At 48.1% G+C, this 26,995-nt stretch overlaps 6 protein-coding genes across 6 annotated transcripts; 3 read left to right on the top strand and 3 right to left on the bottom strand.

Moving 5' to 3' along the window:
• Positions 1-128: 128 nt before the first annotated feature.
• On the top strand, positions 129-5,945 carry DFJ58DRAFT_843319 (uncharacterized protein; the record flags this gene model as incomplete). The annotated part of the gene is made up of 12 exons (XM_041392952.1): positions 129-324; positions 407-1,168; positions 1,223-1,288; positions 1,349-1,549; positions 1,620-1,931; positions 1,988-3,047; positions 3,229-3,589; positions 3,749-4,528; positions 4,610-4,758; positions 4,781-4,842; positions 4,999-5,339; positions 5,400-5,945. The coding sequence occupies 12 exons, from the start codon at positions 129-131 to the stop codon at positions 5,943-5,945; spliced, it is 4,836 nt and encodes a 1,611-aa protein (XP_041241614.1).
• A 1,731-nt stretch (positions 5,946-7,676) lies between these two features.
• Positions 7,677-9,905, top strand: DFJ58DRAFT_730328 (uncharacterized protein; the record flags this gene model as incomplete). The annotated part of the gene is made up of 5 exons (XM_041385883.1): positions 7,677-8,595; positions 8,659-8,925; positions 8,982-9,215; positions 9,296-9,688; positions 9,748-9,905. The coding sequence occupies 5 exons, from the start codon at positions 7,677-7,679 to the stop codon at positions 9,903-9,905; spliced, it is 1,971 nt and encodes a 656-aa protein (XP_041241613.1).
• A 21-nt stretch (positions 9,906-9,926) lies between these two features.
• Positions 9,927-10,426, top strand: DFJ58DRAFT_843316 (uncharacterized protein; the record flags this gene model as incomplete). The annotated part of the gene is made up of 3 exons (XM_041392951.1): positions 9,927-10,023; positions 10,044-10,311; positions 10,357-10,426. 3 exons carry the CDS (start codon positions 9,927-9,929, stop codon positions 10,424-10,426), a joined length of 435 nt encoding a protein of 144 aa, XP_041241612.1.
• Positions 10,427-13,684: 3,258 nt separating this feature from the next.
• DFJ58DRAFT_730327 (uncharacterized protein) lies at positions 13,685-14,546 on the bottom strand (the record flags this gene model as incomplete). The annotated part of the gene is made up of 3 exons (XM_041385882.1): positions 13,685-13,969; positions 14,025-14,186; positions 14,232-14,546. 3 exons carry the CDS (start codon positions 14,544-14,546, stop codon positions 13,685-13,687), a joined length of 762 nt encoding a protein of 253 aa, XP_041241611.1.
• Positions 14,547-17,213: 2,667 nt separating this feature from the next.
• On the bottom strand, positions 17,214-20,109 carry DFJ58DRAFT_843314 (uncharacterized protein; the record flags this gene model as incomplete). Its single annotated transcript, XM_041392950.1, has 12 exons — positions 17,214-17,334; positions 17,389-17,672; positions 17,739-17,816; positions 17,869-17,993; positions 18,191-18,353; positions 18,656-18,682; positions 18,739-18,844; positions 18,992-19,039; positions 19,092-19,126; positions 19,228-19,314; positions 20,005-20,031; positions 20,086-20,109. 12 exons carry the CDS (start codon positions 20,107-20,109, stop codon positions 17,214-17,216), a joined length of 1,125 nt encoding a protein of 374 aa, XP_041241610.1.
• Positions 20,110-22,109: 2,000 nt separating this feature from the next.
• On the bottom strand, positions 22,110-23,079 carry DFJ58DRAFT_730325 (uncharacterized protein; the record flags this gene model as incomplete). Its single annotated transcript, XM_041385881.1, has 4 exons — positions 22,110-22,296; positions 22,347-22,585; positions 22,638-22,978; positions 23,031-23,079. The coding sequence occupies 4 exons, from the start codon at positions 23,077-23,079 to the stop codon at positions 22,110-22,112; spliced, it is 816 nt and encodes a 271-aa protein (XP_041241609.1).
• Positions 23,080-26,995: the final 3,916 nt, after the last annotated feature.

The raw sequence follows: 26,995 nt of genomic DNA, 5'->3' as shown, positions 1-26,995 counted from the left end.
CACCCACATAGGCCGGTTTCAAAGTCAACTTAAAGTGTGTGGGATTTTCTGCCAATAATAAATAATGATAAACATCAGTAAACCGTGTACTGCTCTTTTCCTACAGTAACATTCAAATACCATCTGCTATGTCGCAAAAGCTCAATTATGCGCTAGACAACTTAACAATGAAGGAGATAATAACTGCAACAGGTGACGACAGACTGAATCGAGCAGAAAAACGAAAGCGCAGTGGCTTAGTGGCTAGCGTGCAGCACCTTCCCGATGCTCATATATCTATTCTGTTTGCAGCGGATAATAAGGCCCCACATATCGAAGATCCTTGTCACTCTTTGCCTGCCAAATTCGAAAACGCGTTCCAACAGCTCACTTTGAAGGAAATTCGGTCTGCTGTTGATAAATTCAGACTTCCATACGCGGAAGAGCGAACTCGAAGTACTCTGCTGGAATCTAACCCATGCCCTTCAGTTCTTCAATCTGCAGTGCTATCAGCAGCAGAGATGGAGGCCATACATCGACAAGATGATGAAGAAAAACGTTTGTTTGCAACGAGAGCAGCCGATTTCATCTAAATCATTATTCCTGGAGGAGGTGGGAGACTCTGTGCGGAACGAATGCTTAACCCGTTTCATTGATCGTACCGGCAATGCATCTTGTCGTCTTACAATAAGCGTCGTCTGCACTGGCGAGTTTTTTGCGTCCGAGACAACCGAACTTGCTTTGCATTGGATTCAGCACAAAGACGTTCTTCAACCATATGTTCCACATCACAGCCAACGACTCGTCAACGGCATGCACGCGGCGGTTACAATGCAAGATAACAATCTACACGGTTTTTGGCAGTCAAACTATAGGTGTGGGACATTAGGTCCTAACCGGAGTTTGAAACCTAACCTAACGCGGGCCGGGACGGACCACTCAGCACAAAGGCATCTGGCCTTCAACATCCAGTTCCTCTTACGAGCGTCTCATCATACTTCTTTCCCAGGACGTCACGCGGATCATATTCGCATGAAGCCGACAGCACCACCCATCAAACGAGGGCGTGGAAGACCGAGAGGAAGCAAGAATCAACCAGGTGCAGGACATGTTGGCAGGCCACGCAATGATGGACAGCCCCCTCGAAAACGGCATAATGGACACGACCATGCGGAGAGTACTACTCCAGGTGGGAATTTTTTCGTATTGTTCCTTGAGCATCTTGACTAATGAAGAAAATCAGTACCAAACACCTCGCATAGCGCCATGCAAACACCGCGCAATGACGAGGTTCAACATTGTGGCAAAGGTGAGTCATAAAATCTATAAACTAATGATGACCTCTCATTCATGCCACCCTGCTTCTCAGAATACACTCCAACACCACGCAGAGCCCTCGCAATTGATGTGGATCTGGACTCGGAAGTGTTCGAAAACCTCGATCCTCCTGCGAGGGTTCACACCATCCCTCCCGCACTTCCAATTGCGCCTCGTTCTGCAGCCTGCAGCGAGGTGCCTTTGAAGCAGACAACCCTTGCATTTCGAACAGCCATGGAGGGTGCCAACCCAGGTGAGTATCTAATGTCTACTAACCGTTATCTCCGGTGCTCTACTATCATGCTAATATTTGCCTTCCAAAGTGTTGGAGGCACCTACTGCCTCAGCCGTCATGCGAACACCGCACATTTCGCCCATCAGTACTGATGCCCGAGAACAGCAATCCGAGCCTGCTGCTAGCATTTCGCCTCAAACCTCAACCCACCAGCCACGGGACTTCTCTGAGTCTGGACCGGCCACTACCATACACGAGGCTGATCCACCTGCAGAGTCGGTAGCTACGAGCAGCGGGATGCCTCAGCGGCAGCCGTGGAGGCACGATGCAAATGCACCTGCACTGCCACCATCACCAAAACGGTTGAGCCGCAGAGTGCGACGGGTCTTATTGACGGTATGTCTTTGCTGTAGCTGCTTCTGTGGTGTCCGTGCTCACACATTATTTGAACTTCAGTTCCTGAGAACCCGTATGGCTCTGATCTCGAAGCGCCTGCCCCTCGTGATGACACCGAAAGTGATCGGGATGAGGAAGCATCCCTGGAAGACGAGTTTCGCCCCGTTCCTGATGATGGAGGGGAGGATGAAGACACGGAGCATGGAAGGGGGACTTCGACATTTGGGTCTGTAGGCAGATCTTCATCGAGGTCAACAATGCCACTTTGGCTTAGCGAGTCCTATAAAGTTGTAGAGACGATGTTGAAAAAAGAAATCAAGCAGAGTACCCGAACACCAGCCATGCCCAAGTGCTATGAGCAGCAGCGACTCTGGGTCGGGGATGCTTCACCCTTTCTGACGTTGCTGACACAACCCAGCATTGCCGTCGAGCCCTCAATATTCCATCAACCAGCCTTCTTTGTTTGGCTCCCACACTGTTTGCTGGGTGACCGCATTCCCTGCCCTCAATGCAAAGCAAGCAATGAGCTGACGAAACAAGGAAAGCCAGTTTTTCTTCAGCGGCTTGGATGGATTGGAAAGCCTCGACGTGCGGTTGATGTAGCTCGGAATGTCTACATCATTGGGTACCGCTATAGCTGTGTCCATCCTGGATGCCGCAAGACATATCGAAGCTGGAGCTCCGCAATTCTCAATGTTCTTCCTGCACCAGTGGCCATGCAATTCCCCTTCCAATTGACTTACCGCAGTGTCCTCTCAAATAGCCTTGTTTTGCTTTTGCACTCCTCGATCAGGGCAGGGATAGGACCAGTGCCATTCATGCAGATGTTGCAGTCATTCCACTACGAAAACTTCGACAATCTTCGCCTTCAATACCTGGAGCTCGTGCACGACCGCTACAAAAGTTGTCCGAAACAGCTTTGGGTTCGCAAGCAAGCATTTGGCTCGTTGGGTGACCGAAATGGCTATGCTGGATTTGTACCAAGTGCAGGATACCTCCGTCGTTTTTATGACACGATTATCGAACGGCGATCGACGGAGATGAAACAGTGTATTGCCATGCTCCCGGCGAGAGTGCTCGCAATTGACCATAGCTTTAAGGTGCCTAGTTTTATCATACAGTATCTGCCCTGTCTCTGACATGTATCGAGCGAGCAGATTATCAAACGGCTCGGTAGGGTGGGCAGTGCTCCCCTATTCACTGCACTTCATACTGTGGTGAACGAGTACTCCGAGATTCGGTCCTGCTCTTCACGATGACGAAGGGACATGATAATACATGCCCAATCTGCACGAAATCAGTGAGTTACTGGCGAAGTTTGGACATCCAGAGGTCCAGTCTGTTTCCACCGATAACGTCCGCGCAGACAAAAATGAACTCGAGCGAGTGTTCCCGTCCCTCTTGAAAGATGTTGTCCCCGTCCTCCCACATAGTTCCCTTCCCCTGCTTGAATTTCCTCATGGATCATGGACCATTGTCGAGCTGAGCAACACCCATCAAGTCAATCACCGCTTTGATGTCATCATGAACCACCGAACGATGACAAATCCGAACGTTACGGTTGCATTCGACATGCAATGGCCGGTCAATTTGGAGACCGGAATCCACGGTCCAGTTGCCTTGATTCAAGCGACATATCAAAATACTGTCTATCTAATTAAGGTCAGTGGCGATTTTTCCTATTTTCCTATGATGTCTGGTTCTTTACATGTTTGCACGCACATCCAGACTGCTCCGTTTCTTGAAATGGTGTCATCAAGCTCCCACACTCCCTCCTCGTGTTTTTGCGTTCGCCACTGTTCAAGAAAGTTGGTGTTTCAGTTGGAGCTGGCTTCAAGCGGCTGCAGAGCAATGGCTAAGGAGCGCGGTGCTACTGTGAAGAGGGCTGTGGGGCTTGCTGAACTCGTTGGAATACCTCTCGGCAGGCACCTACCAAAGGACCCCCAAGCCCGTGTTAGCCCTCGGTGGGCTGATGCAGTGCTCCCCCAGGAGTACATCAACTATACTGTGCTCGATGTCTATGCAGTCTCCCAGGTGCATTTACAGCTTGCGGGGATGGACATTGCTCAGCCTGTTGTGGCAACCACCCCTAGTGGGACTGCAATTGCACTCCTGGCACCTGACGGACAGGCGGTGGCTCACGGAATTGTGGCCCTTGAACGTCCTCCTGCCCTCAATGGTGTTGACGTGTCACCGAAACGAGTCGTGATGACAGTTTCTAAAGTGCTCGTGCCATCTTTCCTGCTTCCTGCTCGCCTACAGAAAGCAAAGCAGGCAAAATCACTCGCGTCATTCAGCAGTACTCCATTTTCTATTGTTGCCGATATCCGAAACCTTCGCATCTGCCCCTCAACTCACGACGAAGGCTCTGATGGTCCATCATCTGGTTCATGCATGGAAACCCTTGGCGACCACCAGGTTCCCAAGTCTGGAGTCTTGGATACAGGATATATTGATAGCAGCAGCACTCTGACGAGCACTCTTGTCCTGAATGAGGATGAGTGTGATGGTGATTCGGAGACCAGCCCTGAACAGACTATCGAGGGCTCCTTGCGAGATCCAGCTGCAGAAGCTGCACTTGTGGGGGTCATGGAGCCCTATGTGAATGTTGCAGCGAGGAACGACTCTATCATTCGTTCACGTGTTCTATACCGTAATTTTCACTGCTACAATCAATTCCAGATTGCTCGCCACCATGGGCTCAGACAGCCGTTTGCACGAGCACTCAGTGCAGCATTTTTCATACCGGTCGCGGAGGACAAGTCTGCCATGGAAGCAGTACTGAAGGGCTTCGGGACGACATACAATGCCCAGCTTTTGTCAAAACCTGAGTGGGTGCTGTCACGTGTCCAGCGTCATGTACCTCCACCTGAAATTCTCCTGCCCCGTGTTGCGGAGTTTGTCACAATATGACGGTCTGTCATTCGTTCATTTAATTCAAAACGCACACTCACATGTACAGTTGCAGGTTGGCAACATAAACCGCACTGGCAAAGCATACGTCGGACACTTTAATGTCCCGCTAAAGAATCATATTTTTCGACTGCTGACCTTAACAATGGATGCACTAGTTCCTGCAAGCAGTAACTTTCGGTGTGGTTGGGTGAACGGCAATGACTACGAGCTCGCACACGAGACTTTCGGCATGATCCAGTTTTTGCCCGTGTTTTTCAAGCCACTCGGAATGTTGGAGTTCAATGAAGTCTTTGCACGGGAGCAGAACATTCGGCACAAGTTCATTGCAGAGTCCCAGGGCACGCTCATGGCAATTTTGCCTGTCCACACACGTGACCTTTTCCAGCTCCTCGTCCAGTCGTCCCCATTATTTTCGGATTCCAACCGGCAACCAAACTGGTCAGCTCTCGCAGTCGTTTGTGCTGGACATGCTGATGGTCGTAATATTTTCTATAAGGTATGGTTTTTGTGTTGTGTTTGCACAATTTGCAATGATGACCTGCTGACATTCGAAAAGCTCCCAGAACACCTCAAGACATACTACAAGACATGGACAGATTTTTGCAACGAGCAAAACACGATTTCGCTCAATGCTGAAGCGAGTCGGCGCATCCGTGCTCTCATCCGCTCTGCCTCAACCAATGTCACCATCAAAGCACCCACAGCACTCCCCACAACCCTGCGCGACTCGCTGGCAGCCAGCACATGTGTTGACATCAACGAGGTCAACCCGAGGCAGATTGGCAAGCTACTCGCTGACCATGCCCTGCAGCGGTCAGCAGTCCACTATCTTTATGGTGACACTATGCACGTGCATCCCTCAGTTGCAGGATCCTTGCGCGAGCGCAAACGGAAGGCAGACAACCACCCTACTACAACAGGAAGTTCAGAAGGTGTTAATAGACCTGGCAAGCGCACGAACAAGCCACGAAAGTGCCGCAACTGTCAAAGTACTCAGTGCGCAGGAAGATGGGCTGTCAAGAAATGCACATTACCTCTCGAACCGCTATGTTTTGTGACGAGTCTTCACAAATTGTTTCATGTTGATTCATTTTGGACTTAGGGCATTCAATAAATGACTTGGTTAGATTGCTTCGCTGCTCTCATTTAGCTTTTGCCATTGTAGCTATTGCGAACCGGCATCTTTTTATCATAGCGATGGTTTAACGTTTCGCGTGTCTAAGGAATGTTTTCCCTCTCCTCCCTCTCCTTATTTAATTTAATTAATTTAAATTAATATTCTGTCGATACCCACACCTATAGTTTGACTGCCCGGTTTTTATATACTAGGGGCCGGCGTTGCCGACTAATAACCTTGCTCCGGTCGTTCCCGCGTCTTCGTTTTCCCTTCTCATCCCCGATTTTATTCTGTACTACATGCTTGTTGTTTAGTGTTACATGTATCAAAGGAACGCTATCAACACAACATCGAAATACAATAACAATCATGGTAGATTTGTCACAACCATCCCTCTGATTAAGTGATTCATTTCGTCGATGAAGTGCTCCTGTGCGCAAGAGATGTAACTCGCTTGATGAGTGCGGTAGTTTCCCGTACGATCAATAAACCTTGCCAGTGCCTGTTCCTTAACGGTCTCGTCTGGATTGTTAAGAAAATCAGAACCGGTAGTACTCATCGTCATGCGCAGCAAACTCTAAGCGAGCGCGTTTGAATCGACGCTGTCTTTCATCCTGCTGCCTTTCTTTCTTTCGATTAAATGCCCGTATGACCACCTTTTGCATTCCAGCTGAACCTTGTACAACTTCCAGAACATCGGCTCGTCGACGTTTTGCGGAGTACGAAAAGCTATTGGGACCACCTTCGGTGATTATGTCCTTGATGGTAAGGTGTTCCGCGAACTCCATGATTTCTTCAATGGTCAGAGCGTGTGTGATCGTATCCGCATGTGTGGCACTGGATGAGGTGTCGTTTTCCTCGATAAGAGAGCTGTTTACTGGAAAAATGTCAGGCTTTCTCCTACAGTGATCTCGCGCATGGTTCTCACCACTTGCTTTGGCCGCTATATTTGATACTTGAGACGAAGGACCAGGAACTAAAGCCCCAAGCTTGGTCATCTTTACTATCTCTTTGATGATCAATTCATATTGGCCTTCACTTTGCGTTTCTGTACTTCGGTGAGCAAATGAACCTGAATAAGTAATCCGAATCATACTTTTGCGACCTTTTGCAGCTGTACGCGGGTGAGCTGGCGAAGGGTAGGTTCATCGGTGTCGGTTGACGATGGAGAAGACATTTCGTCGTTGGATGTATCTGACGTTGGCTGATTATAGGCTCGTGACCAGCCTGGCGTATACTACCACGGATACTCGAGTGGTGTAGCCAGGCTGGTCAATCTCGGAGTGGCGTGGCAGGGCGAAGCGAGGAGTTTGAAGTTTAGTAGGTGCCGGTCGTGCCGGTGGTACTCGATCGTATGTAGGACAACTTATGCGTCTACCGTCGTTCAACGTTCAGACTGTATGATATGTTAAGTTTCAACGATGAGTCCCTTACGACCTTTATCGCTCGCTGCTCGAGATGCGATTGAAGATCTCCCGACGGACCTGAACATCCTTTATTTAATGACATTTGTGTATATTTGGTTACTCTATCAGTTAAGTTGTGGAGGGCCGGCCTTGATATCAAATACCCTATGTTGAGGTCGATGCACGATTAAGGTTTTGCACTCATCTTGTAATGGTACGCACCACACTCAAAGCGCGCAGTGTGGGTCGAGTCAGTAGGCCTAAATCCAAAGGCAAACGCACAGGAAAGGTCACAATTAGCTTACCAGCCATGAATGCCACAAGGCGCAACTCGACAACCGTGCCACTCCGCCAGCCCATTACTTCATTTGCAATCCCACTCGTTCACGCCGAGGTTGTCATGGACGACTGGCTAAAGAACGACGATACCCGGATCACATACGGGGAACCGCAAGAGAACGAGGTTGAGACTACAGAGTCATACAAAATGTGCCGGGTGCCAGTGTTTGAGGGTGGGCGGAAGCGAGGATTTGTACCCCTGCCCCTGAGGTACAGGGATGTATGGCTGGAGCTTTCCTACAACATCGTACTATGCTCCAACCTCTGGGAGCTTTGGCTGGAAGAGGGTATGAAGAAGTTGAAAGGAAAGAAGGTCGACATGGTTGTGACTTGCCGACAGAACACGGGGGCAATGCTTGTCCAGCACATGCTCACCAGGCGTTTGGTGGTGGAGCAGTTGCTGAAGTTGGATTATCTCACAGAGCCTGGAAAAGAGAGCGTCCCGCTTCTGGACGAATGGAAAATTCGCATGTGTCGTGATTGGTTGAACAAGGATTACGACGAGGCTTTCGTTGAAGGACGCGAATTCCTGGTAGCGGATCCAGTCACAGCTGCAAACAAGGTGTTCTTCGGTAAGCTTGTTGCATCTGTGCGTGCTCACCCACCGCCTAACATGCAGCTAGAAAAAGGATGGAATATTAATGACCAAGGGAAGGATTCATTGTCCCCACCGCCGGACCCTGCCACGTGGATCAATGGACGTGTTGAGGAAATTCGTGAAACCTTTGAGCGCGTCATCAAGCCACAAGCCCTGAACGAGTTGAAGAAGCCAGGCGCGTTTCACGAGACTCGGCATTTGAAAGATGGAGACCTGCCAGGCCGTTGGCACGAGGGACACAATCCTCGTCCTTTGTTCTGGAGTGAAGCGCAATGGGAGTGGTACAGCCAAGGTTGATGAGTTCATTCCGCATCGTCTCTTCTAAGTTACTTACTGATAACGCTACATGATGCAGGCCACGATTTTGCGGGCACCCCAATCGCCTTCTTCAATTTTGTCCTCAGGAAAGAACCGAGCTATACAAATGTCAAAGAGTTTGAGGATGACGTTAAGAGCATCGCCAACATCATTGTCGCTAATGGCGATGGCAATGACCGTGATGATATCCAGGAGATTGTGGGTGGACTCTGGCTAGGAGAGATGACCTGGAGGGAATTCGTGGATCACCTGAGGCAGAAATGGGATCTGGATGATGATGCCTGCAAGCCTTGGGAAAAAAAGGGTATTGACCTCTTCCTTTTCATGCTACACCTCAGGTTCAACGGCCTTCTATCCTAGACGAAGGCAACCCCTTTGATAACTTGGAAGCTCAGTTGATCTTCCAGGGATTCATGCGCCGGGGCTCCGAGAACAGAGTTTGGAATCCTGAAGACCAGATCCTGTGGGAATCCTTGTTGAGAATGAGCCCAAAAGAATATGAGCCTGTATGGAAGAGGGTCGTGAAGACAATTTTGGAGGAAGAGAAGTCTGTACAGGAGGTGTTGAAGGATGCAAGGAATTGGTCGCACCATTGTGAGTGTCGGTTTCATTTTCTGCACCCGCTATGTCGCATTGCCAGTCAAACGATGCTAATGGTGAAGCTTGTGTCTCAGCTCAATCCATGGAGGATACGGAAATGGGTCAGGTAGACCGCCAAACTCGGGCTCAAGTTGGCCTTGAACATGTTGATCGCGCAGGGGCCTCTGTAAATTCCAACTCTCCTCCACCGTCGCAGCCCACCACATCCGAGAAACAGTCCACAATATCTCACCAATTGCTACCCATCTATGAATGGATGCTTGCATATGTTCAGAAAACCATCACCTCGGAAATATTTGAAAAGAAACTCACGGGCTACTTGTCGAAAGAGCATGAGAAAGGCATCAAACAGTTCATCAATGGCCTTCGTGCAATTCCTCCCGGGCATAACGAAGTTGTCTCAAAGGATGCCCTGGACTTGTTCCTCAACCGTGTCAAAGCAATAGAGGCTAAGAGAGAGGCTGGACGTTTGGAAAACAGCTTCCTCTGACGTTGACCTTGGGCTAGTGATAAAATTTTCCCATAGCATTTATCGACCTTCTTACTGATGTATCAGACATCCAGGACCTAGAAAAGGCAGCTGGAGGTAATAATTGCACATGCGATAACCACTACAACGTAGAGACAGGTGGAGAAAACATACGTCTCAACATGGCCATCACGTCCCTCTTCGCTGCCATGTAGCAACAGGCTCAGTTTGCTACCATGCCATCTGTAGATCTCACCACTTTCTCCGTTGTACCAGCCAATGTTCTTAACTGCAATGTCAAGATATTCATCAACATCATATATGTTGCCAAAGGTAACTACAATGGTGGCTAGTAAGAAGTAAAGTGAAATGTATGGTGCAAAAGGTTGTAAGCACGGGCCATGTCTGCTTTGCAAGGCGCGCAGACAAGAGCAGAATGAGCACAGATAACGCCCTTGCATTGTTGCGTGCTCGAAGGCTGCGTCAAGGAGGGCGACGGCATGGCGAGGGTAGTACTGCTAGAGGAGACGATCTGTTGAGAGCTGGGGGTCTTCGTGACGCTGTGGACATAGGAATTAATGACACGATGTATGGGAAGGCGAATGGCTGTGGATACCAGCGGTAAAATGTGCATGATGGATGCTGACGATTTGATTCAACATGCAGCGACGACAGGCAGCGCATACCCTTGCCATTTTTTGCTGCCATCTCCATTGCTATCAGTCAGACAGATTGACAGGGAGACTGCACCGCCACAACTGGCGCAATCGGTGACGAAGCCAGTGGGAGACAGGCGGAGGAAAAGCTGTACAAGAAACACGACGTCAACATGAGAAGATGGGGTAGAGTTAGGGGGAGCAGGATGATGTATTATCGGGAGGACACAGGCAGGTAGAAAGAGGGGGAAGGAGGACGATGTGAACAAGGTAATATATGAGAAGATATGTGCGGGAAGGCAAATGAGGACTGTTGAAGAGGAATGGAATCTGGATGTAACGACAGGCGGGTGGGGTGGGTATTCAGCAACTCAGACGCGGTTCAAGCGGCGTCTAATTTGCGGAGCTTGCCTAGAGGTACCCAGACGCATACCTAGAGTCTGCACAGACTCAGAAAGTCCAGAGGTAAAGCCGAAGACCCGTACTGCCCCCACTGTCCAAATGTAGAAGAGTCAGTCCACCACCTCTTGCTAGAATGCCCCCATTATCGGAGACAAAGACACACCGTTCAAAGTACACTCCTGACGAAATTCCTGACCTCAATACAGGTATGATTGGTATACAATACTAAGTCAGCATGAGTGAGACAACTATGAATGAATGGACATACCCTCAGTGTCAAATAGAAGACTGAGGGAAAATGATGAGGAGCGTCCAAGCATTAAGTGAGCGTTTCGGGAGTAATCGGGATACTATATACTGTTAGTGAGAGTTGAGTTGCAGCCTGTGGCTTCAATATCCAACAACTACAGCTCGCCGCTCTCGAAAATTTTGTTGTAATACTAGTATACCGCTGATGTAGCTAGTGATCCACATGCATTCCATGCCTTGCCCAAAGGGTGTGTAAATGACTTGATGTACACAACGCTTGTAGAACAAGCTTGCTGCCGTTATTTTGTAATGTTTGGCTTGGTTCAATTTCATTTCAGCCATTCTTTTCTCACCCATGTTTTATATCAAATGCCGCCTAGCAGATATCCGCCTGTAATGGGGATAGTACTCTGGTGTATTCTGGAAATAGTACGCAGGGTAGGGTAAGTCTATCCCATGTACTGGAGAGGCGTCCAGGCCGCATGGTCTGGCGGAGAGGATAGCAACGGTGCTTTGCGCTGCCTACTTGTCAAACAGAACCCACCTTGTAAGAGGCAGGGAGCTTTAGATTACTCTTAAGGTCTGCTTGGCAGCTGTGGCCATGCCTTGTGAACAGCACAATTCTCAGTTTGACTGGGATACCCTCACTCCCTTGCAGATCTTCCGCTGGGCCTCGCCAGGCACTACGATGTGAAGCAAGGGTCACTGGGTGACTTTACTGTGCGACATCCTCTACATATTTTTTTCACCGAGTTCCATATTGAACCATCTTACATCAATTTCGCCAACTTATGGACGTGACCGTTGCAACCTCTATGGATGCTGTTCGCTTCCAGTGCGGCTGTTCTCTGTGAGGGATGCACTAGAGAGCAACAGCCAGAAAGACAAATCAGGAATGCATCGAGGGATTGGCTCCTATCATTCAGAGATTTCATCATCAGGCATATAGGCTGATTGCTCACCAGTCACGGTTTGACCGCTGGAGCAATGGCTACCCTGTGCCAGCAAAGGTAGATGTTCAGAGCCTATCAAGATATGACTATCAACCTCACCCTGGTACACATTCATCCCTTTCTTTTACATACCCAATCACTCCTTGTTACAGTCCTAATACACATTCACCTTTGGCTATCCGCCTCAATCAGGGTGTTAATACCTCTCTCCCTGTCAAACATTCTCCCTCAGTCTTTTGATCCAAGACTGAGGTGAGCTCTGGTATTCACACCTCTACCAACATTTTCCTGACTATTACCCTACTTAGTCCCGCTCTCGTTCCTAGTTCGAGACTCTCGATTCTTCAGAGTTCCTTGCAGCTACAGATTCTAAAAAAAGACAAAGCTCGACGGAATGATGCAGTCCAAAAAGGAAAGAAAAACTCCCCGAACTTCTTCAGAATCTTCCGGATCACGCGCTCGGTCCAGACCCCCGCCCTCTTGCGCTGGTCTGGCAAAGCCAGACCTTCCCACACACAAACCGAGTCAATACTTGATGAAATCTGGTTTGATTCTTTTTACAAAGCTCTCATTGTATCACTACTTTATCTACTCATCCTCTTGTGGTATCACTACCTTGTCCACTCACCTCCCCGTCAATATTAGATATCTTGGTGATTCCACCTATATTCATTCTCTCATCTTCATCACTAACACACGGTAATACAAAGGTCCTGCCCTGCACAAAGGAGAATAGTCGTTTGTTGGTACTTGTATTTGGTTGTTTGGTCACTGTTGATTTTCTTCGATTGACTCTTGCTCTTTACTCTTTGTTCCATTCATCCCAACTGCCTAGCGCGCGCCTTTCGGTGCATCTTGTTTATTCAACAGCCGCGCTAGGTGGGGCGGCACTCCCTCTGTCCTTACAGTTACAGGCAGAGTATTCTTGGGCTGTAATGCCTGGGAGGGGTCGCTGCTGGGATTGGATTAACCTCTTGCGCCCTTTTGGCACAAACGGGGTGGCCTTGTTTATGTCTTATTTACAGGGTGCTAGTGTTGTTGGCAGAACTCGGGAGTTTTGCCAACCGGTTTTGCCGTTTTTTTGGTAGAACTCACGCGAAAGGGGGGTGACAGAACCTGGCAGAACTCCAGGGTATCCGAGGCTCGCGGAGATGTAATTTAGATCTCTGATAACAAAATTTGAATTCAAGAGAACATGAAAACCAACATCCTTAAAGTAAGATGGGAGGGCGCCACCTCGCATCACTGATCAACGTGGTGCGGGAATACTGAAACCAGTGTGAGATGACCGATGTATGAAATACTGTGGCATACGTCTGGAGGAGCTGCCGTGACTTGACAAAATCCCTGCTAGACACATGCGGACCCTTGCCCCAGTCTTTAAGAGACAATGAAATTAGCATTGCAGGAACTCCGAGTCGAAAAACACATACTCAATAGCGAGACGACGAACAAGTAGGTAATCAAATTTTATTTGGGGTTCGGGTATACATGATGGCATTGCTATAGGAGAGTAAGGAGACGTGAGAGAGCAAATGGACGGATGAGGACGAGCAAGCGAGGATGGCAGATGGACAGACGATAGAAGGGTGCACGTTTCTGCAGGTAATGGGACGGACAACAAAAGATAGTGATGTTGCGATACTAAACCAGCACTCAACGGCTAATACATGAATTTATTCAGCTAGAACGCGGAGTCCAATCTGTGAAACTAAGTCAAGGATAAGGATAGTGTCAAACTGATCGTATGATTCGGCTATGTTTGGTGATTGAGGACTCCCAGGTGGACTTGACGGAAAGCGACATGTAACTGCGCGCCTTAAGCCAGTGCGAGACGAGCTGGATTGCACTCCAGTCCTCTGGTGTCAACTCGTAGTGGCGAAGATCCCGTGTCTTTGCAACGAAGCCATGGATGACTTTGCGATAATCAAGCTCGCGGCCTTGGAGATATAAGTTAATAAAATGAAATGGGTGTGAAGGTAAGACTACGTAAGAGGCATTTGGTGAGTTGAAGACCACCTAGTCCTGACGTCGAGAATCAGCATTAGAGCTGTTCATCTTCAACTTACCCAACCCGAGCTCGCTTAGACAGCTGAGGTCTGTTGGCAGCTGAAGAATTTCTGATAGTAGTCTTGCGCTTAGATTTCGAGCTGGTTTTCTTGCGGAGATGACGAGCATCGTGATCGGTGTTGCCACCACAAGGTGGGACAGTCTTCATAGGTAATATCATTGCAAGCTGCAGAGCATTAGTAATAATTACAAGTGAGGAAGACAAACTCACCTCCGCATTGGAGATCTCATGGTCCTGGATGTTGTTGTCTGAGTCTGAGGTTGACGAAGATGACTCAGAGCCCTGAGTGAAATCAGCATCATCAACGTCGGAGGCCTCCTCAACTGGAAGACATGAAAAATAATTGTCGTTGTCGACACTGGGAATAGTTTTCTTTCGGGGGACACGACAGGGACGGCAGGGACAGCGGGGACGGCGCGAGGGTTGATCCTTGTCTTCGCCTTCAGCTTGGATAAGAGCATTCATGAGCTCAACATTCTTCGGTCGTTTCCCGCGCCCAAGAACTTCTTGAAAGTCTTGATCCATGGTAGGATTAGAACGGCTCGATGAGGCCATTGAGTGAAGGAATGTTGTCCAAAAGTAGGGAAACACGAACAGCGGGTGGGGGAAGGGAGCAGCGCCAGGACCTAGCACTAGAGTCTTCAAAGAATGCAATGGCCCGGGGTGAGTACCCCCCGGATCCGGTACGAGAATCAGGAGGGCCGTGACTTCAGAGATTAGAAGGGACACCGGGGGTCCCATAGATTAGAAAGTACTGTCCTACATAGGGTATCATCCTCAATGGACACAAATTGGATTTTTTTTTTTTAAAAAAAGGAGGGCGTTCTGGACATAATAAGCATTAGAACTAGATAGATTGTAGATTGTGAGAGAAAACATACCAGTAAGTTGATGATTTGCATCCTATTGAAGCACTGGCTGCCAGTGAGGAAACCAAATGACAGAATGTGCAGCATTGGGGTTGTTTCTAGGCCTTGGTCCCCGTCTTGAACATCGAAAGAAGGCATGTGGCTGCCACACCAAGTCACACGATGCAAGAAAATCCCTCGTGGTACCAAAAGCTAAGTACTAAGTTAGGCATTCGTTGATCATTTTAGTCTATGCTACATAGCTATCATAAAGTAGAACCGTATGCCCCGTATGACGGTACATACAGCCGTAAACTTACGGCGTCATACGGTACTTGCATGACCGTACACCGTAGCCATCAATGAGAGCTCTAAAGCCCCGACGGTACGGGTACGGCACACGTATGATGTCACCGTACATGCCCGTAATACGGGCTACGGTGGCCAGCCCTAGTGAGCTATCGAAAGTTGCGATTCCGAGGGTTCCGACGCCCGAGTTATGTCTGTGCCAGTCTTCTGGGGTCATCACTCAAAGGGAATATAATGGGTTCTGCCCAAGGGTACAAATGAGGTTGACCTTCGCGTTATACAGTGGATAAGGCTAATATAGCGCGTATGTATCACGCGAATCTATCCAATGAGTCTCGATGATATCGGAGCCTGCATCAGGCAGGGCTCATAGCCTAAAAAACTGCAAGCTTCTAAATAGAATGAACTCAAGTGAATTCTATGGTACATCGGTAGGGAATGTTATGGATTACCCCCAGTCGAGTGTAAGAGACTGGGGGAAAACGAAGAATGAGTGTGGCGTACATAGAACCACCTAATATGGTAAATCTGCTGGCGTTGAGCGGGCGTCTGAGTTAAATGAAAAAGATACTATGATGTACTATCATGTTGGCAGGTTGATTTCCAACAACCGAGTTCTTGAGAGAAGGAGGGGAAGGAACCATGGCCCTTGGGGTCGACAACCAGGCAGCTATCGCGGAAAGTCTCCAAGCCCGGACACTACAAATTCCACCACGACCTGCGCGAACTTCTACCCGCGCATGACGAGCGCAAGCTGACAGTACACTGGAAACCGGGTCAGCAAGGAATACCAGGCAATGAAGAGGCTGATGAGCAAGCGAAATTAGCTGCGGGAGGAAACAGCAGTGCACCCAACGTACTCCGAAATTCTTGACCACCAGAAACAACACACTAGTCGCCTTCCAGGTCAGCAAATCAGACTTGAAGCAGCAGTTCAACCAAAAAATCAAACGCGAAGTGTCAAAAGTGATAAAAAACTCACCGAGGTACAAACGCCTTCATGATATCGACGCGTCAACCCCATCAAAACATTTCTCCGACCTAATAAAAAATCTCCCACATTGTCACTCCTCCAACTCTGTACCGGACACGTGCCTATGGACAAGCACCTTCACCATATCACAAAAATCCCCAGTCCTACCTGCCAACAATACCATCAGCGCAAAGAGACCGCCTATCACCTCCTTATTGCATGCTCAGCGTACGCCAGACAATGCCCCGCACTTCAGAACGAACTAGGTCCCCAAGCTAGTCGTACCAAGAACCTCCTGAACAGCCGAAAACGTATCAAACCCTCACTCCGCTTCATAGCGAGCGCGCACAGATTTTTTGAGACGTCACCCCACCCGTAGAAGACGACGAGCCAGAATGAACATCATGTACACACCCCCAATACCCTATCGCCTTTAGCTGGCCTTACCCGCCCTCGCATATCGCCTGGGACAGTCGTGAAGTCGCGCCAGGAGTTGTTATAGGTCTTAAGTGTGAATACAGCCCTGAATAGATAGAGAAGATATGGACGGAATAAGTCAGCACATCATATAAACTGATCCCATCGGGTCCTGGGGCCTTGTATGGGCTTAGCTTCAAAATACTGCGTTGGAGTTGGTCAGTGGTCACGGAGGCTGGAGTGTTGGCCACTTCTTGAGTGGGGCTAATATTGAAGCTTAAGGATAACTCGGCATTTCCAATCTGTTCGCCTTTTCGAAAGGTAGCCACACTTCGGGACAGATTTGTACATGCTAATTACACACGTAGAATTGATGTAAGGCTCGTCGAGCATGTCTGACTCACCCGCCGAGCTTACCGGATGAGTTTGTCATGGGTCATACAAGATTCATTGAGCACATCCGACTCGCACACAAAAGCTGGATGAGTCTCTGTCGTTGGTAATATAAGACTCACTGAGCTCCCCCAACTCGAGCGCAAAAGTTTACGGGACGTTGGTCCTGCAGTGACCGTGGTAAAGAGTATCCAAGACCCATTGAGCACATCCTGCAACATTTTAATATGTCCAAATGATAGAGATTCTATACTATATAGCTTTCTCACTGCACCATGCATCGAACACCTCCCAGAAATGCTTCTTGGCATCAGAGAGCGTGCAGAAGTAGTATACAGTTGTGCCAGCAGCACGAAGTTTGCGGGCAGCGTAGCTTATTATGTATCATCAGACATGGCACGGATTAATTTTTTTCTTTCAAACGTACATGTCTCTAAACAGCCCAACTCCAGAATAGCCCACACTGACAAACCAATTAAACTGAATGGCAGGGTCTATGTCAATAAGTGTTTCAACACTGGTATTGTCATCAACAGCCTGATCTTCTAGCTCGTGTTCTTCCCCATCACTGGAGAGAGAGTCGGGCTGGGAACTGGTAAAACCGTCCTCAGTGATATCGTCTGTGGGGTTAATCAAGATGCCATCGATAGAGACTTCAGGGTCATCCTCCACAACATTCGTGAGGCTGTCATCGTCTAACACGCTCGGCTGCTGAGGGTCTGCACAATATGTAGGTAGCATCAGTGGGAAAAAAAGTTGTAGTTAAGTTCAGCGTACCAGGTCGTGCATGAAGTGTGCAGTCTTCGCCTTCCGGCCAACAAGGCCAACAAAATGGCTGTGGAGCTGAAGGGGGAACTTTGCAAAAGTTGTCAGTGAGTGCTACGGAGAACTGAAGCAAACGATTTACCGTGTCCGCACTGAACCATCCGAATGTCCTCGATAAACTGCTCAGGTGTGAAGCAGGGATGAGGTAGCATCTGAACACGATGATTGTAGCAGCACCTGACATCTGAGCGGGGCATGTTCGTGAAGCTGAATGAAGGCAGTAAGATCCATCAAACATCGACGTAAAGGGATGCTCAATTCTAAGACGTCGAGTTCAGTTCGTTTCATTTGACGTTATTTATGTAGTAACAACACTGATTACCGACGCTTGCTGCCAGTTGTTACGGCATTCCCAGGGCCAGAGGCCGGCCGTCACTCCCAGTGAACATCGGACAGTGCGAGACTTCCGGAGAGTGCCGCATCGTGCACCGCCAGCTGAAACCGCCCTCGCACGATCTCGACAGGAAATCCGGACGAATACACGATGGAAAAGGAATCAATATCGTGCGTCGTCGTGCCAGAGTTGTTTAAGCTGCTGCAACACGATGCGGCACTCCCTTGCATTTCCTACGAGCGATTTATATTGTGCGAGAACGGTTCATATCATATTGCTTGTAACTACTAGTATAAAATATGATACAATGCATGGAATGGTATGGAACAAAAGCGGGCGAAACACAGCACGAAAATCAGTCGAAACAGAGCACAAAAGCAATGGAACGAAGGCAGTAAAGTAGTCAAACAGCACGCAATGCTTACGCTCAATGTAAGGTAGAGCCTACGACTACTCTGATGGCAGTATTCTTGATCTAGACGTTCGAGGAAAACTGTGTAAATATATGGCAAATACAGCTTGAAGCAATACTCACCAATTGAACAGCTTCGGACTCGTAAGACTAGCAGAAGAGTAAGCTCAGCGTGGTGCTAGCGGCGAAAAAAAGCGACGACGTACATTGCACTGTTGGGTATCGAGTGCATCCCAGTAGAGACGGAACTCCACCGTAGTCCCGTCTTTCTTGACCTGCTTGAGCCAACGAAGGATACAAAGGTTCCTATATCTATGTCAGTAATGATGGCATATAGGCAGGAACAATACAAGGTACCGTCGACGACAGCTTGGATGGTGTTCTTGACCCAAATGCTAAAGGAACCCTGAGCGAATGTTTGATTCAGTGCTGCTGCTGGTGCAAATACAAGACGCTCACGAATTGTGTCGCTTTCGACTCCTAAGATGCGCATATATGCACTCGGCCCTGTAGTATTCAACAATTCAAGCATGTATCAGCCTGAGTGTACAAAACTTACATTGAGAGGGTATTCGAGTTGTTCCGAGGAATCAGCTAAAGGCAAAGACTCCGAGTCAGGGTGCTGCTATTGAGGAAACTTAGGTGTTTAGGGCCAGAGCTCGAGTGGGTACTAGCTGGCTGCGGCGTCGTTGTACCAGAGGAACATGACGGTAAGGGAACAAGAGAGGTGTTGATGACATGAAGACGGAGTTTAGACTTGCGAAGCTTTTGTTACTTGCGCACTACACAATGCACATGCAAGCAGCAGATGGCAAATGTAAATGTTGCGGAATCCATGCAGTTGCGAAATGAGTGCAAGGAATGCAAAAGTTTGCGCAAAGTGCATGCGTTGCGCTCAGAGGAAGATGCTCATCATTTGCTATGAACTAGATCTACATGATCTGGCACTTTGCGTAATATTCTCACACGTTCTGACAGGCTCCTGCAATGTCCGATGTTCACTCCCAGTGAAAATCGGACATGGCCATTTCCACGCGCAGCCACGCATATCTACTGTGGCTATGGCACTTCGTATTCCGTAGATACACGTCGGTATCTGCGCTTTCCGTAGCTGCGAAAACGATGCACATCGGCGCTGGTGTACGCTTTTCGATGCATTGACTACTAGATAGAATTCCGTAGATCTGAATATAACTGTGTGTCCCTTTGATATCTTACTTGCTTCGACGCAAATATACGGAAATCAATGCATTTCAACATAGCGTACAATACGAAACATGCCAATAAAAACCACCTGCGCTCATTCACACCAGCTTCTCCGTCCAGGACTGACCTACCCCGGTGCCTAGCTAATGTAACATGCCGCTGGAGAACTTCGTAAGAGCTTCAACCGTATTTGCGGTCCACGTGCAGTCGGAAACCTAGATAGAATGCACAAATGAGTGTACGATAGGAAGAGGATCAGTACTCACCAGACTCGAAGCCTCGATGTCGTAGTTCTGTAGTAATAAGTATTGCAATATGAATAGAACGCAACAGAACATTACACTCACTTGTTGTTTTGGGTTGGCGTTCATGGCAGTAATTGGTGCCCATACCGAGTAGAGTCGTCAGACTCGTCACGATGTCACGAAGCTCCGAGTCGTTAACGGAGAACATCATCCAAAACTTAGGACGACAACATATCAGTGAATCAGAGTAGCAGTACTGAAAACAGATGCACTGGAGTGGCACGAGACCCATCAGCTGTTCATTGTCAGTTACTGGAGCATTGAGTTGAATGAGTGATTATATGCGCTCTGTTTCGAATGTATTCATAATTATAGAGTATGACACAACCAAAGCAACAAACTCACATCGTTTGACGAGGAAAATCTGTGTTTGCCCAGGAGTTCTGCGGCTGTGGCGTAGTAGAAAGAGTGACATTTTGCTGAGATGACTGTTTGATTGTGATGGCGGTGGTACAAGAAAGGGATGCAAGAATTCAAGTTAGGCGCGTGCACGACAAGTGAACCAGTCAACAGCAGCAGTAATTTACAGGAGTAATGCACTGATGATGGTGAGAGGAGAGTTCATTGAAACTCCGAGTCTCCGAGTTGCAGGTAAGTGGAACTGTTGAAATGTTGAAGTTGGATCGAGTGGGGCGAAGTACGGAATACTTGAGCAACGAGATATGCATTACGCACGGACCTTGCGCAGACCAGTTGAATGAACACATGGACTGTTGAGCTGCACAAGCCTTGCATGTCGGGTTCTTGCAGTATTGAACATGCTGTACTGCTCAAATCGTAGACAAATTGTTCAACAAGTGTTTGCACAACTTCGATTTCCATCGATATGAGTCTACTGACTACTCGGAACTTACAAATCCGTCGAAATGGCCATGTCCGATTTTCACTGGGGTTCACTGGGCGTCACTCGGCAAGTTGCGAACCACGCATTATCATTGTTGATCAATGTTCAACGTTTCGAAACGACTGTGATCAACATGCAGCGATGACGACAGGACAACTATCATTGAGCTGGCCTGATCGTGATTTTCGATCTTAAACTTGTCCTACTGATTGGCATTATACCAGTAAGTATTCCCATAGTTTTCTCCGTGTCGCTGTTGCTGATGCGAGTGTGTTGCTACAGGTGGTCTGACTCCCCTTGCATCACTTTCTGATATGTGGCTGTATGGCGTGTTGCGTTGTTGATGCTGGACTTGGTTCTAGAACCGGCAGGGAAGGTGTTGTCTGTCACTGTCAGCGTGGTTGTTCATTGCCGACTCTGAGAATGTTAACCAGTATGTTTGACCCGGAGACAGGTCTCCGTCCGGCCTTTTTTCCAGCCTCGGAACTAATTTAAAGAGCCGAAATGAAACTGTTTACTACATAGATAACGTCAAATGAAACGAACTGAACTCGACGTTTTAGAATTGAGTAGATGAGAAATGACCACCAGAGGCTAGCGCCTCATGCAAGTATAGCGCTCAAGATAAGAAGCTATCTCCTGCTCGAGCTTGCGCTATTCCTTTCGACCGCATATTTTCATCCAGCAAAGGGACCTGCGTCGCAGCAACTTAAACCACCTGTGACTCCCAGAGCAGTTGACGAGTTGATGACTGCTGGGAATCTTCGCCAGCTTCACGAGTTGCTCCACAATGCAAGGGACGTTGATTATAATTTGCTATAACTGCTAGTCGTGACTTGCGAATGGTCGTCGTCATCAGCATATAGAATCCCTAGCTTCTCATGGGCTGAACTATCTGCATCACTCTGAACTTGTTTACAGATCGCGAGGTGAATGACAGACGTACAATTCGCTTCAACTCCTTAGTCCGAGCTGTCGATTTACCAGAAATTTACAACTCAATTTGTTTTGATTCGCCTCCGCGGCAACACTACGGTGCGCATGAGCGCATCTGTTTGGTGTCGCTCTAATAAGAAATGAAAGCGGCTGAGTGAATTTTTCAATTTCTGGTCAATTAACATGAACACAGCTGCGAGTGGAGCATCGTGTATGATCAACAGATTCGCAACTGTCCACACGCATAGAAAGGTCTACTATTTCAATCCCACACCGGTTTTACAGCTCAAATCTCCCATTTCGATCCCTTTAGAGTGTTGGAGGAAGGGAAATATTCTTCCAACGTGCAAAGCATTTCCTCCACAGCATCCAAGTACTCTTCAATATCTGAAGCCAGGTTTTCCTCAGACACTGGTGAAGGAAATTTCTCTCCAAAGTCCTGCAAGAATGCGTCCTCCTCTTCTGTGCTCAACCTACAGAGGGCTGTTAATCTCTATCATGAATGCAGTGGACGGCGACCTACGTCACACCCATCTGTTTTTGTCTGTGCCCTTGCTCTTCCTCCCATTTGGCGAGTTCTAGTATCAACCCCTTGCATTCTTCATATGTTTTTTCCATTATCTCCTTCTCGCTGTCAGAGAGTCCGCTAGAAAACAGCAGCTTAGATGGTATGCTTTGGCCCATGTTGCATCCTGGAAAATAGTCATTCAGACATTCCGCGAGCATACATGACTCTTGCGATGTCGCAAGGTAATAAACGTGCTGTATGGAATGAAGCTACGATGGACTCGACGTTGAAACCTGAGAAACATACCAAGATACACAGATTCTTGACCAGCGACATATAATGCATCCTGCCGCTTTCTTTGCTCCCAACGTAACCTTCAATCTTCTTCAGCTCCTTTGCCGTGAGCAGTGTCGCGTGAGAGCTAGGTTCCTTTGCGTAGTATTCCTGCCGTAATAGCGCAACTGAAGATCCCTCGACTGCATGGCTTCTGAAGGCGTCAGCCGTGGCTATGAGGTCCAGCAAATCAGGAATCTGCTCGAGAATGAAAGAAGGGCGAATGATGCTCCGGATCATGTACAACACAAGCGTATGCGGCACTTGTTCATCTCCAGATGTCGGCTCATTCTCTATGATCAGCGAGATGCGGTCTGTAGCTAGGTGTGAGACGTGCCCGAGCAACATATGTTGAAAGAGAAGTACCATATATTTCCCAGTGTTTGCTTAATGCGAATTCAATGGACGATGCCATCATGGATCTTGTGTGATGAGTACTGTGTATGGGTGGATGGTCCAAAGGATTAGCAGAGGAGCCGTAAGGGCAACCGTTATATAGGCGTTTTAAACTGCGACCGCCCTGGCTTACTCAACACTCTCTCGCATCTACAATGGAAGACACATCACAAGACTCGTTGAAGGAAATGAAGCCGGAAAGACAAGCGAATCTGACTCGATTTTGCTCTACCGCGCGTACATAATCATGAGGACTGACGCATAATTTGATAATACCCACAGATAACGCTGTGTCTCTCTGCCGACCGTGCATCTCCAAATCATTAGTTTGCCCACCTTGGACTTCCTTGGACCAAAAGATCAATCCCTGTTAAAACCCACAAGAGGCAGGTCGACAGAGATAAAGTTGGATAGTGAGACTCTTGGGAAATCAAGAGCTGTAGATAGCGTATCGTTACATAAACAACGCAATGCACAACTCGCATTTGATTTTCGTCCGCTGAACTTTGGACATGTCCAGAACGGTTAGAATCGCGCGAAATATGATGAATTTGGAAGCAACATATTTCACAACAGGACACTCACTCCTGCATCAGGAAATCATGAGTTTACTTTGCCCAACTTATATCAAACTTTTTTACACAAAGTGTACGTGGGTAGCGGGGGAAGCGACACAACAGCAGGCACAAAATTGAGACAAGGAAGGCAAGCAGACTGGAATGTCCGGTGGCAGTGCCTTGAGACATTGTCCTAGTTGATCTTTATCTTTGAGGTGTTGCTGCATGAAAGTTTTGTGGATCACGAATTACGAAGCTTGGCTGGGGGGATGAATGACTTAAGTTGAAGTTCACACTATTCCATTCAATTTTCACGTCGATGTTCGACCAAACAAACATTGCTTGACATTCCACCAACTAAATAGGCTTGTAGATTCGCAGTGTTCGATCATTAAGCTTTTTAAGAGTATTTAGTACTATTTAGCGTAACCCTGCGCTTGTATACTGTTGTTTGAGTTATTCACATAACCCACCCTATCAATTTTGACCTCGAGTTATCCACCTAGTTATTCACGTGAATAACTAGGTGGATATCCACGCAGGTGGATAACTCGGTGGATTTCCACGGTACACTAAAGCAGAGGGTGTGCAAGACAAGAGGATCCGACGATGAAAGAAAATGATGAACAACAATGAGATGACGAGGAGAGTGACAGTACAGGAGATGAGCATGAGGGGAAGCTAGTGCTGTAGACAGCCCTTCTCGTTTCTATACATTCGTTAGACTAGACAACACAATGAACAGCTCCACTTACTTTGAGGAATACGTCAAAACTGCCAAGATTGTTGTATTAGGTTTGCCGTCCGAGAGGGAGCCTTGTCTCACGGCTAATGATGGCGTCAGCTGCAGATATCAAGCAGACTGCTGATGAGCAGGTAAATGAATATCCCACTAATTTTCATATTGATCGCACATGACACGACAATACGTGGGAGCTTACAGTGTGTTGCATATCAAACTGCAGTGAGAATGTTTGAAAAATTCGGCCTCGCTGCCTTCACCGGGACTTTTGTATCTAAATGTGGTCAAGCGCAAGTCAAGCGCGCGGAAAGTATGACGCTACTTTGCCTAATTTGGATGCAAAAGCCCCAGTAAAGGCAGCGAGGCCGAATTTTTCAAAAATTCGCACTGCAGTTTCATATGTAACACACTGTAAAACAAACGACAGTCATTCAAACTTGACAGTAAACACGGTTCCTGCTGACAAAGTCCAGCCCTTTCCTCTAGTGTACCCGGGGCCCAAAAACCATTTGAGATTTCAATTTGGGTAGTCTCGATACCAGCCACCTTGTCACCGTGGGAAAAGGGAAGTAATATCCAAGTCAGCACCGCCAGTCACCCACTGGCGCCCTTCGTTCTCCTTCTTTTTTAAAAAATCCAGTTTCTGTCCTTTGCAGAGAAGTACTCTATGTAAGACATTACAATCTAGTCTAGGGGACTCCCAGTGTCCCTATCGCATCTCGAGTGCCCAAATGCCCTGCTGTGAGGCGTACCCCCAGCAGTCCGCCGTTCCCACCAGCCGTTTTAGATGGACCACCCGGTGTTGATGAGATGACTCTATGTATGCGTGCGTTTATATGTATAACTATGGTGGCATTTATTGAACGTGTACTCCGTCGCATATATTGATCAGGTACAGGAATCGGTGGGTGGGTAAACGAGGGTTTGGATGAATGGTCAGATGAACATTAATGACCATTACAGGGACGTTGACTTGCACCGCTTCAGGAGATTCCGTGTAGACGAGTAGAGGTTGTACAGTTTTCGAATGAATAGAGGAGAGGAGAGAAGGTTGGTGTTACAGGTGATATGTTCATGCGTTTGATACAGCGTTCGGGGGTTATGTTCATGGCCGTTCTATCTAGGGGAAAGGAAGTATTGTGTCAGTCCGGGGGCTTGCGAGGGAGCGGGATTTCACCGCCTTCGTTCTCCTTTTTGCGGTCACCTACCCTTCTCTCTCAGCCTCTCGCCCTTCACTCCTGCAGCTGCATGTGACCTATCCTCCCTGGCTCACAGCATGTGGAGCCACCCTGTCCTATGTTTACACAGCTATTCCTAGCCTTAGCCATTCCCCCCGCCTTCTATTCACTTCAGTTCATATTACTCCCTTTCACAGCAGTCGCCCCTTCCCCAGGCTCTCCTTGACTATAGCCCACGTCTGTGAAGGTAGAGAACAACACATCGCACGTTATCCCTACATCATGGCTGATGACCCTGTGGCTGCTGGGTGCTTGTTCCTGCACACTCCACAGTTTGCCTTATCAGAGTGTGTGGCTGAGAACCAGGTGTATAAGCAGCCTGTCACAGCGCCGCTGCCAATGCCCCTGTCCGTCTTATATACTCATCTGAAGTAAAGAAATTTCAACTGTTGTATCCTCCACCACAGCCCCAGGACACAGATCCTTCAGCAGTACAGCAGCAGCTTGCTCTCCTCATATCCCCAAGGCTCATCTCACCCATCCTATAGGGAGCAATGCACGTTCTTACCCACTGCGAATCAGCCAAGTTCATGGTGACATTCCCTTACGTAATGGCATTTGGTTTGTGCGTGTTGTACTTGCCCCTGTTTGTTTGGTTGATTTATTGTTTGATCTTCTTTTTCCACCCACCCATCCATCCATCCATCCACCTATCCATCCAACAGATGCTCAGGACTTGAAGCCCATTTTATGGTACGTCACTCTACTTATCCCAACGCCTAACATACGCCTTCCTTTACTATCCTGTCCCCTGCAATCTGCACCTCCAGAAGTCAATGGCTTGATCACAGGGCAGCACTTGATGTACTGTGACCGATTTGTCACGTTTTCCCATGGGATGTGTGACCTGCTGACTTCTGTGGGGTGGTGATTGTAGAGGGCCGGAGGTGCAGTGCTCCCTCTGCCTTGTACAAGGCAGGATGCTCTGGGGCTATAATGCCTTGGGGGGGATTAGCTGCCAGGGCTACTACGGCTATAATCACCTTGGTAATAGGCATGCATTGCATCACGACGAAGGTATTGCGCACTCTGAATTTGCAGACAAGGTCAGGCTCACCTTTTTGGTTGCATAATTATGTTGCCAACTGCTCCTCCCTGTAGAATATGATGCCCTGTACTCTTGGGCTTAGTACCAGCTGTGATCCATGATATCAATGTACTTCGCCTATCTATGTAGTATGTTTGTTGTGTTTTGTCCCTGTTCCCAACCACCTAGCATACGCCTCTTGGAATTCGGAGGTGCATCTGGCTTATGCTGGACTGATGCCAGGTGGGGTGCGCCCAACATCCTGTACAGGGGAGGGTAAAATTCTGAGACGAGCTGTATTTCCTGGGAGGGTACACCTTTGGCTACTGAACCTGCAGTTGTTCGCGCAGAAAAACAGGTTTTGTTAGGCC

Source organism: Suillus subalutaceus, assembly GCF_016647625.1.
Source record: "Suillus subalutaceus strain FC151 chromosome Unknown DFJ58scaffold_87, whole genome shotgun sequence".
NCBI classification, from domain to species: Eukaryota; Fungi; Basidiomycota; class Agaricomycetes; order Boletales; family Suillaceae; genus Suillus; species Suillus subalutaceus.
The sequence above is the reverse complement of the archived record's forward strand: the minus strand, read 5'-3'. Positions and strand labels throughout refer to the sequence as shown.